This window comes from Rhododendron vialii, chromosome 4a (genome assembly GCF_030253575.1).
Source record: "Rhododendron vialii isolate Sample 1 chromosome 4a, ASM3025357v1".
In the NCBI taxonomy this organism is placed as follows: Eukaryota; Viridiplantae; Streptophyta; class Magnoliopsida; order Ericales; family Ericaceae; genus Rhododendron; species Rhododendron vialii.
The window spans coordinates 17,792,921-17,803,859 of record NC_080560.1 but is presented as its reverse complement, the minus strand read 5'-3'; the positions used below and the strand labels follow the sequence as shown (position 1 = coordinate 17,803,859).

Here is a 10,939-nt window from a genome sequence, read left to right as displayed (position 1 = left end):
CGCTGTGCAGCACGAAGCTGCACAGCAGTGCAGCTTCCCGCAGTCGTTTAAAAACACGGGGGCATGATGCCCCCAATGCTGCTTTGGGGCATGGTAGCCGGACGACTGTCACGCATGCACATGGACGAATGTTTGTAGATTCAATAGTAGCTGCGTGGGTGGGACCATACGGGTCCCAAAGGCACTTTGAATTATTATTTTTTTTGATCCGCAAGGCACTTTGATTTGATTCGACGAAAATAATCTCCATTGAGTCCATTCCCAAAAACACCGACCTTTTATGGGGTGTCACGCGCCGATACAATTCTCTTTCAAAGCCAGAAAGTCTACTACTACAGAGGAAAAATCTGTACCAGTGAGTACAAAAATAATTTTGATCTATTTTGGGTCTAAAAAAATGATCGGAGTCGTTTATTTTGTTTAAAATATTTTTCCTATGATACCTAAAAAAATTATTACTTGGGTGTCGGTAAGGGAGCAAAGTTTGGATGTTTCGTAAATACTCTTACCGATTCCGGATTAAGCTTATTTTTGGTAGGAACTATAAGCAAAGTATTTTAAATAAAATGAGCGACTCCGATAATTTTTGTTTGATCTAAAATGGGCGCAAAAAAAGATTTGTACCCACTGGTACAGATTTTTTTGTCTATACCCGTAGCACACAGTTCCACTCCCTTTCCTCTCCTCGCCTTGCCAGTCCCCTCTCCTCTCTCTCTCTAACCATGAGTATCAGCATCGACGACTACCAGTTACCCTACGACACCCACAACCTCTACGACGTCAACTTCTACCACAACAAGATCCACACCCTGGTGACCCACACCCCGTCCTTCGTCGACTCCTGGATCTCCGAAACCCTATCCCTCCATACCCCCGACCCCTTCCGCGCCCCTTCCCTCCTCGTCGGCCTCGACATCGAGTGGCGCCCCAACCGCGCCTCCAACCACGACAACCCCGCCGCCACCCTCCAGCTTTGCGTCGACCAACGCTGCCTCATCTTCCAACTCATATACTCCCCCTCAATCCCTGGCTCCCTCATCGACTTCCTCACAAACCCCGCCCACACCTTCGTCGGCGTGGGCATCCAAGAAGACGTCGAGAAGCTGACGGGCGACTACGGTCTGACGGTGGCGAATGCCGTTGACTTGAGGGTGCTGGCAGCGGACGCTTACGGCGCGAGAGAGTTGAGGAATGCCGGGTTGACGATTCTGGCGAGGCAGGTGTTGGGAGCGGAGGTTGTGAAGCCCAAGAGTGTTACGATGAGTAGGTGGGATAGTGAGTTTCTTTACCCTAAACAGGTGCAGTATGCTTGCATTGATGCTTTTGTTTCTTTTGAGATTGGTAGGAGCTTGAATGCTGCTGGTAGTTAGGTATTTGGGTTTTAATCTGTTAATGGAATTGGGTAATGGAAAAGGGGGTTTGTGGGTTTCGTGAATAGGGTTGTTTTTTTGGGTTGGATTTCGGGATGATTTGTGGTTATGATTGATGGATTTGGATGGTTGGATTTCTGGTGAATGTTGAAGCTACAGTATATGTGGAGAACTTATGACTGGTTTTCATTTGGAAACTTTGTGTTATACTGTTATGTTAGGTCATTTTTTGATCCACATTATATGAGCATGATTTCTGGTGCATGGCTGATTATCTTAAATTAAGAGCAGGAATTGATATGTGTTTTGTTCATTAAGTTTGTTCCTTAGCTATCAATTTGATCTGGCTTCCCGGTTTACAAGATGCAAGTAATCATATTTTATTTTTGACTTAGTTAAGAAGTTTGTTTATTTACTAGGGTAATTGATTCGAGTCTCTAGCTTGCTTTCTCTTATGCCTTTCGGCTTTGATTTGGGGTCATGGTTTTGCAACAAAAGCTCCTCGGTTGTTAGAGGTATAGGGGGGTGATGCAGGGCAGCCTCCTTTTACAAAACTATTTGCAAGAAGAGATCACGAACTTGCTTATGTTAAAGATTCTCTCTTTGAAATATAAACACAAATAGGTATGAACTAGAGGTACTCCCTCTTCGAACACACGATAATGAGAAAACTCTCCATTTTCATTAATTCAATAAACAACTCTATTTTAATGTCACCCTACAACTTATTTTATACTAAAAATCTAAGACCGAAAAGGAATCAGCAAAATAGGAAGCTGAATCCTGGTGAATCGCTATTTGACTCAATATTACCAAAATCAAAAGATTTGATCTCAAAATACTAAATATTAAAAGAAAACTTGCCAAAACAAATGGCACTCAAAGCGGAATTCAAAAATAATTTATAACCAAAATAATAAAACTAAATATCTATTTCTTAAATAATAAACCATTTCCATTCTGCATCAGGGGGCCACTTTTCAGTTGTATTTTGAGAGCAGTGACTTTGTGCATATATTACCAAAGGTTAGGTCTGTCTTTAATCCTCCCCCAATGATAAGGACTAGATGAGTTATCTACTTCTTGTTGTTGTGTATAATCAAATACTTGGTTCATGTGAATTACTACGGGCAGCAGGGGTGGATGCCTAATGAAGTTTTGGAAGGTATTGCTAAGATTGGTGGCTCAGATTCCACGGAGTGTATAGATGGACTAGCTTAAGGATGATTTGGGAGACAATGGTGTTCTAAGCACATGGAGATAAGTAGATGCGAAGGTGCCTTGAGTAATCACCCCCTCTATTGATTGGTGCAAACGGGTTGCGGGTCTGGTTGGCAATTATATAGTGGACCTAGTGACACTTCTCTAGTGTTATGGTGGGAAGGTTGAAAGGATCGGATGAGGTTTATTATTGGCATTATAGAATAGTATTTTAAAGTAGGTAATGGTCAAAGAATAGTAGGTATTATTGCTTTTTGTTCTCTTTTGTGAGCTTGTAAAGGGCTGTGAGTTGTCTGTAGCTGTTGTCTTGTATCAACTGTTAATGTTGTGGGGATTTACTATCCAAATGGGTAGTGGTTGGGTACGTATCCCTGAACCTCTTTGTTTTGATTGCTTTATCCTAATCCGGGAAGGTTTTTTGTCAAGTCAGAAAATAATTAATATTGTACGACTTATCTAGACCATTATGTTTATTGCTGGTAATTCACAGACATCTTTGGAATAGGATACTTGTCTGAACTCTTGTTTGGAAAGAGAGAATATTTCTACTAGAATGGAGGAAAGATTACTTGGAGTCTAGGAATCAGCTAAGGAGCATGGACCTGTATGGCGGCCTCACGTGTTAGCAATGGAAACGACACTCCATGGACACGTGTTGGATAGGCAAAATGCATGTCCAATACTTGTATTATAATTCTTTACTCGGAAACGTCGTGGACTTTCTAGGAGACTTTGGGGACACCCTTGGACACTTTAAGGACACACCATGGGATTTAAATGAAAATTTTAAAACTTGGTCCAGAGTCAAAATTTCTATGAATGTTTAGTTCATGATTACTTACATTTTTACCATTATATTCATAACATCAATTCTATTTGTGTCCTATCCCTTGTCTATATTCTTATGTTTTAGCGGATAACAGTTGGCTTAGTCCTATTCTTTGAGATTGAGAGAGGAATTGGTGTAATGAATGTATTTGGAATGAAGGATTCATTTCCTGAAATAGACATATATTAATGATAATTTCTACTTTGGTTCCAACTAATCCAGTTTGACTTGTATGAGGACAACGTGAATCCCAATTCCAACCAAGCTGCCCGCCCTGCACGTGCACAAAATATCAATCGTCTTTTTTCTTTCTTTTGAACTTAACTATATAATGCAGATACATGTCTACAAATGGCCATGGACTTGTTAACACAGGCCAATCCATTTTGAAAATCCCCAATGGATATACTGATCTACATCTCCTTTCACTTCATGAATGAGAGAGAGGAAGTCTTAGTGAGGAGTGCAGGGGTGAAGGCATGATTCTTGTTGAATGGGCCAAATTTTGATCTAGAGCTATGCAATGGCATATTTTTCCGGAGTCAAAATTTACCCCTTCAACGATCACACAATGTCACGTTCCCTTCATCAATCTAATTTGGATTAACTTTTGGCAAGTTGTTATCCCAATAGGCGGAAAACAGTTGTTTGATTTGCACATGATTATGTAGTGATTAAAATTAGCTCTTAACAACTATAGCTACATAAAAAATTGTACACGAGAGTGCCTCTTTTTCCCCCTAGTATACACACAACAGGGGGTCTTTCTGCACTTCTTTAGGCAAGACTTTATGGTACCTTTCTCCCCTAAACTCCCGATCGCTTTCCCTTTACCTTTACAATTAGTTTTGCTCTCCCTCAACCTATCAGTCTTTTGGGGAAGTATCCCCCTTCATTCTGCCACCCCAATTCTCGGTGTGACTGGAGATACGAAGTTATTATGGGTGTTGCTTTAGATAGAACGAGGGAGGCGGGGTGTGAGAGAGAAAGAGGTTGCTTCATGGGTGTGGGGGTGTCGGCGGTGGTGGATAAGGGAGGGTAGGTTTCAGAGTAGTCAATGAGAGAAGACATAGGTTGGAGGGTAGAAAGATGCTGCTCTTGTTAGTCGATTAAAATGTTTCTTTAACACTGACTCATTTTTAGTTCATTTCTTTTTGGAAAAAATTTTGGGTTTCCTTTTCTCGATTTTTGGCGTGCATTTGAGCCCGCTATTCCACTGAAGTTTGAGACTCGTGATTTCTACTGTCTGATTGTTAGCCTGGGTTTTAGGGCACTGATTTGGGATGTTTTCATCTTGGTGGCATTTAAAGAAGGTTGATTTATATTTATGTGAGAAGGTGATTATTTGGGGTATTTTTCTTTTCATTCTGAATTCGAATTGCTTTAGAAAATTCTGCAGAAAATCTTGCTTTGTTTGACTGACCGGCAGTGGGATTGGACAGTCGCTGGGGTTGAGTTTGGTTTGGTTTCGTCTTTGTACCTATGTTATCTGACCAAGAAATTGCAGCAGGAAGACATCGGAACAATATCAACCCTAAAGAAACTGAGCGCAACAAAACCTTATCAGATGATAAAAAGAAGAAATTTTCCCATTCCTATTTTGAGATGCGTTTGAACCTAAACAATCTCTCTCCATTGATTTCTGGGTATGATTGCTGTGTGCTGTATATATATGTCTGTAGAGTATGTGTTACCGAGTCTTTAATGATTTGTATTTGAGGTCGAATGGGGATGGTTTTCTTGGTTGGCAGCTATGACTCTAATTGCCATTTATTTCTCGAAGAGTCCATAAATAGAAATATCTTGTATTTAAATAAATCTTATCCTTTAAGAGTACCGAGGTAATCAATAGAAATACCAACTATCCTTTGCAGGATGCGCGTTTGTTAAATTGTGTGGTGGTAATTTTTCTACTTGCTGTATTTCATAGACCAAAAAATCAAGGTACACACCTTTCGACCGCAACTCCGGACACAAATTAATGGTCATCACTTCCACCAAAAAACAGGTCATTAACTTTAACTCTCAAGAATCAAGATTCCATTTTTCAAGATTTGGCTCGTCACCATAAAAGATGACCTGCTTTCAATGCATGAGATTGCAGCAGATTACTACAATTCGAAATAAATAATCTCTAAACAATTATTGTCCTCTACTGTGTGCTTTCTGTGCCCTTTTGAGTCTTATTGGGCTTATGGTGTCAACACCATTCACCAAATAAAATGCAATTCCTTCTAGAAATTGGTCACATCAAGAGAAATCTCATTTCAGTTTCACTACCTGCAAAATCACACAACTTATCTTTAAGATCCAAACATTTAAGAGGTGCAAATCCTCACATAGTCAAACAGTAATCCCAATTATTTCGGCTTTATGGCTAGGCAATATATTTATAGGAGGCACAATCCAGCCCCCATCATCCAGATAAAAAATGCATAGGAGTGCGAAGGAGATCGTGAAAGATGGCCAGAAGCTATTGTTGGTGACCCTAGTGCTCGTGGTGGCTGTAGCCCTTGTCGGAACCCCTGTTGAGGCACGAAGACTGAAGATGGAGATGGTGCACCATGGTGAGGTTTCTCCCGCCACGATGCACCCATTGGGTTACAAAAGATTGAGTTTTGAGATGCTTTCTAGAGGCCCAATGCCTCCGTCAGGACCAAACAACCTGCCGGAATTTGTGATGCTTACAAAGGGACCCGTTCCTCCATCTAGGCCATCTACACCACCCCCTTTTTAGAACGGTTCGCGATTCTCCTGTAACTGTTAGAACCGTCCAAAACTGTGTGAGAGAGGCTGTGAGTTTCACATAGCGTGCCAGATAGTGAGACCCACAACCTCCCACACAATTCCGGATAACCCTAACATTAGTGGGGAGAATTAATTTCCTTATAGAATGCTCAACAGTTGAAAATAAGCAATGAAGTCTATCTAGAGGCTGATGCTAGTGCTGTTCAAAAAAAAAAAAAAAAGAGGCTGATGCTTGTGGTGTCCAGTAATTCGAGTCTGATCCCTATATCTTTCGCTAATAATTAAGCTCTGTATTCCCCTTTAGCATCTCTATTTTCTTCTGCCACTTAATTTGGTTGTCTGATGCGTTTGAAGCATGCGCTTGATCGGTAACCAATGAACCACACAAACGAACCAGCAACTGCAATCTTTGTCAAGGAACTACGCATTAGGGCCTTCACATCCGCTCAGCCCCGTGTGGGACACTGGGAGTTGGGTTCTCTTTTTTGATCTGAGGACATCTAAAAGTTCACTAAAAGACTAAAAAGGTGAAGTCCACAAATTTTGGACTAAAAGCTGCAAAAGTTCACAAAATGATTTTGGAAAATAAGTTGTCTGTTCATGTTCTTGCTTCAACTTATTGCCTACATAACAAACCCAGCCTAATGTTTTGTTATTTTGGAACTTCTTATGCTTCGGAGAATTTCTCAAATTTGGCTGGCATTGGTAGGTGTTAACAGAATGTCTAGGCGACCCAGAAGTAGCCATGATATTTTCATCTCTATCAAAACCTAGGTCGCAAGGAATGCCACTCTAATCGTATATACACAGTAAGGAACTCTGAATGCCTATTTCTAAAAACTGCATGTATATCCACTCTTACTGCACTGAATAAGTGCGAAAGAAAGATTTGATGATAACAAATGCATATATAAGTTTTCGTGAGTCCATCTCTATTCCTGTTTTTCATGAGTCATGACACGTTGCTGAACAGAAGAGAAATGGAGGGAAAAAAACGTACACGAAGAACTATTTATGTCTCATCAGGGTGTAGAACTGAACAAACAGGGTCAAGAAGTGAACTGCTAAAAACTGGTTAGATTGTCTTCATTCTTCACTGTATGACATATGAGAGGAATAACAGATAGACTAAGCTCTAAACATATGTTTGTTGATTGAAGTAAAATTTTCAATCATACATAACAACGGAGTTGCTCCATTCAGTAGCAAATCACATTGCACAACAGAATAAGGATTTGTCAGAAACCAAAAATTGGATCCACATATGAGCGTTTTACACCATTACATCTTCCGAACGAAGGCATCCAACAGGGCACCAGTTTGATGATCAGGTTGTCCATCAGCTCCACAATCAGAGTCACATCTTCCATCGGTAGACCAAGTTCTTGAACCATCTCACCAGCTACTGATATTGTGGTATCTGTATCCACACAAAACTCAAACTCTATATTTGTCACCCTTCCTCGACCACACAAGTCAGCAATGCGTAACACCAATGAAGCTGAGTTTCCATCTCTTCTTTCTCCTGTCAATCTGAATTCGTTTCTCTCGTTCAACGCCTTGAATTCCATAACTGAAACCGGATGGCAATCAGCTTCCTTGACCATGTCCATAGCAAGACTGGTTCTGTTTTTTTCAAGGAATGGATGTTTCAAGAGTTCCTCCACCGATGATGACCCCATTATATATGATGCTGGAACAAGACACTTCTCTATGAATTGCCTCACTTGTATGTCCTTCACTTTCTCAAGCAAAATCCTAGTATCAACGTTATTACCCTGATGCCCTTCAATTTTCAGACATTCAGAAGCACTGCTGACCAACTCCAACATGCAAATCCCAAAAGCATAGAAATCAACACTTGGGTTATTTTCTTCCTCTTTCAATCCTAAGCCTCCGATTTTGACTTCTCCGGTATTCCCATTGACGAAAATGTTTCCGCACGTCAAATCTCCATGGATAATAGGAGGATCATGAGTATGTAGATAGCACAAGCCCTGAAGAATCTGCCTAGCCCAGTTCTTGATTGCCACAACATCAACGCTTCTATGCTTCTTTCTGAATTCCCTCAAATTCCCCGAAGTGAACGACTCCGTGATCACGTTGATACTTCCGGTCTCATGGTCCACCCACGTGCTATAGGACTTAATGATGTTCTTGTGCCTCAATGGCTTCAACAACGTGTTCAATCTTTCCTCCACATATTCCGCGGCTTTCGACAAATCATTAACACGGAGTTTGTTCCAAGTGACTTCCATTCCGTCACCAACATCAAATCCTTTATATGCTATCTTGCTTGTTGCTCCAAATTCTCTATCCAAGACTTCATTGTACCTTATGTAACGGCCGTTGGGGGATTTCTCCGCGATCTCAGTATCATCATATTCATCATTGGAGTCCTTCATTGGCGAAAACAAAGCGAAACTTTCCTCTGATATCATGGCGAAACCGAAATTCGATTGATACCGCAATATTCGAAAGACTCAACAAATTACAGGTGGATCAAAGGAGACCCAGTTAAGAAAAGGCCTCACACGCAACCAAAAACAAGTCAACAGCTGATCGAAAGAAAGATGTAGTAGTCGTCATGTTGGAACCCAAGAAATCCATGTGGGCATTGGGAGTATCTGTATCTGTATCTGTATGTATGAATGAATTGGAGAAGGAAAAATTTAGGAGGCGCAGAGAACAAAGACGCCCTAGGTAGAATCAAGAATGGATAGGTGATGAAAACAGAAGATATCAGGGAGGATTGCGTGGGTGGGTGGGTGTATATATATAGAGTAGTACTAGTAAGCAATCTGGGGGAGGTAGGTAATGGATCAAGGGAGAAAGTATAGGTCGGCCAGGAGACTGAGTCCTAAAAGGCATGTTTATTTCGCCGCCCCATAACAGTTGTAAACAAGTAGGAGTAGTTTTCTTTAATATGGAATTGGCTGGCTTCTCTGGACTGCACTGTGCGGTGCGGTGCGGTGCCTTGGGGACAACTTGTGCGTTGGGCCCATCTGAGTCGTCTGTGTGCTCAGTAATGGACAGCTCAGATTTCATCTTGGCTGAATATATTTTAGCCGTCTGCCGAGATGAAATCTAAACCATCAATTGCCGAACATAGATGGCCCAGATGAGCCCGACACGCATGCTGTCATGCTCCCTCAATTCCCCCATTTCAGGGCCCATAATGGGGTTTAATTTGATGATCGGAATAGGGATCATTCATTTTGTAAACTCGTTGAGAACCTTTGATAATACCAAAAATCATGTTGTTCGGATATAAATCAATACCAGATCGAAATACATTTACTGATTCATAACAAATTGAGCTGGGCACACTAGATTGAACCTATTTTTTGAAAAGTAAACGTGTATAGATCACCTATTGATTAGAATCCAAACAAATGATTTTTTTTACTAGCATACCTTCTAGACGAATTTTACAAAATGACGATTCTGATCATCAAAATAGAGCCGTGATGGGTCCAAAATGGGCAAAAACTGCACGGTGCAGTGGACTGCCGGGAAGCTCGTCCTTACCATTTTTGGATATTCTACCCTTGCTTTTCTTCCGTTCCTAAAAGGGGCAGGATAATGGTAGATGAAGGTAGCTTCTAGCCTTCTATAGAGTGTGAAGTTTGCCTATTACGGGTTCACCTGGGCCCCCTCATTGATGATCCGCGTTGTTTATGTTGTAGGGCTCTTCATATAGAAATTTGCCACACAATTTAGATAGATCGGATTCCCGCAACTATTTCATAACACTTTTGTCCGATGGTCTAACCATTTTTACGATATTAATTATTTTGTTCAAGTGATTTTGGATGTCCAATCAACTTGAACTTCTCCGTCGACGTTCTATTGAACGAGACGTATTATATGAACGACTCGAATCATCAATAAGGGATCTGGGTGAACCCAAATTGCCCATTGTAGTTCCTCGTGAGCTTGTAGAGGGATGATTATATTGCTTGATCAACTTGAATGCACAAGGGTAAGAGAAAAAAACATTGAACAATTCAGTCTAAAACAGTCCCCACCGAGCAGTTATGGTTAGGTTTTCAATTAAGTCTATTGACACAGAACAAAAACACAGATCTTACATAAATTCTCTACGTGGCAGCCATGTGGAAAAAAGTTAGCAGGCTCAGATTTAAGGAGAGAGTATAGGGCTTGCTTTTTCTTCACATGGCTGCCATGAGAATATGTGCAAGATGTGTGTTTTTAGTCAGTCTTTATAGACTTATTGTTAGGTTTTTCAGTGATTTGGTTAGGTCATGGTTTAGGAAAAGAAAAACCAAATTAGATGATTTTGGCTTGTGGATTAATGTCATTAGTTTTGGTGCAATGTTAATTTTATCTACATAAACGCAATATAAACAGACTCCACAGACATTCATGACTTTTAGTGGAATATTTCAGTTTGGTGTAGTGATTTTAATGAATGGTTCAACAACAAACGTTTACACATCGATAGTTATACAATGAAGCATATTTGTTACAAAGAGAAGTGAACGGTAAAATTTAATGGACCATCAATTCCCTTTTTCCCATAAATATGATTTGACCAAGACCAAGCTTTATCAATATTAGATGATCATTTCCATGCACCTAAAAAAATGTTACGGTAGATCATTTTATACTTTAACATTTTGATTCTTTAAATAGTTTGTAATTAAGAATTCATCACGCTTAAGGGGTCCACACTGGCCGCCCCTTCGTAATAGTTTTATTGAAGAAAATAAGGCAAGACCACGAGAGTGATCTACACGATCTTGAT

General features: G+C 40.5%; 2 protein-coding genes across 2 annotated transcripts; one reads left to right on the top strand and one right to left on the bottom strand.

Moving 5' to 3' along the window:
- Positions 1-651: 651 nt before the first annotated feature.
- Positions 652-1,634, top strand: LOC131323232 (3'-5' exonuclease-like). The gene has a single exon (XM_058354922.1). The coding sequence runs from the start codon at positions 723-725 to the stop codon at positions 1,368-1,370; it is 648 nt and encodes a 215-aa protein (XP_058210905.1). The 5' UTR covers positions 652-722; the 3' UTR covers positions 1,371-1,634.
- Positions 1,635-7,406: 5,772 nt separating this feature from the next.
- Positions 7,407-8,609, bottom strand: LOC131323756 (probable serine/threonine-protein kinase WNK4). The gene has a single exon (XM_058355600.1). It carries the CDS (start codon positions 8,607-8,609, stop codon positions 7,407-7,409), a length of 1,203 nt encoding a protein of 400 aa, XP_058211583.1.
- Positions 8,610-10,939: the final 2,330 nt, after the last annotated feature.

Excerpts from the sequence above, each read along its gene's own strand:
- LOC131323756 (XM_058355600.1), bottom strand. The coding sequence starts at position 8,609 with ATGATATCAGAGGAAAGTTTCGCTTTGTTTTCGCCAATGAAGGACTCC.
- LOC131323232 (XM_058354922.1), top strand. The coding sequence starts at position 723 with ATGAGTATCAGCATCGACGACTACCAGTTACCCTACGACACCCACAAC.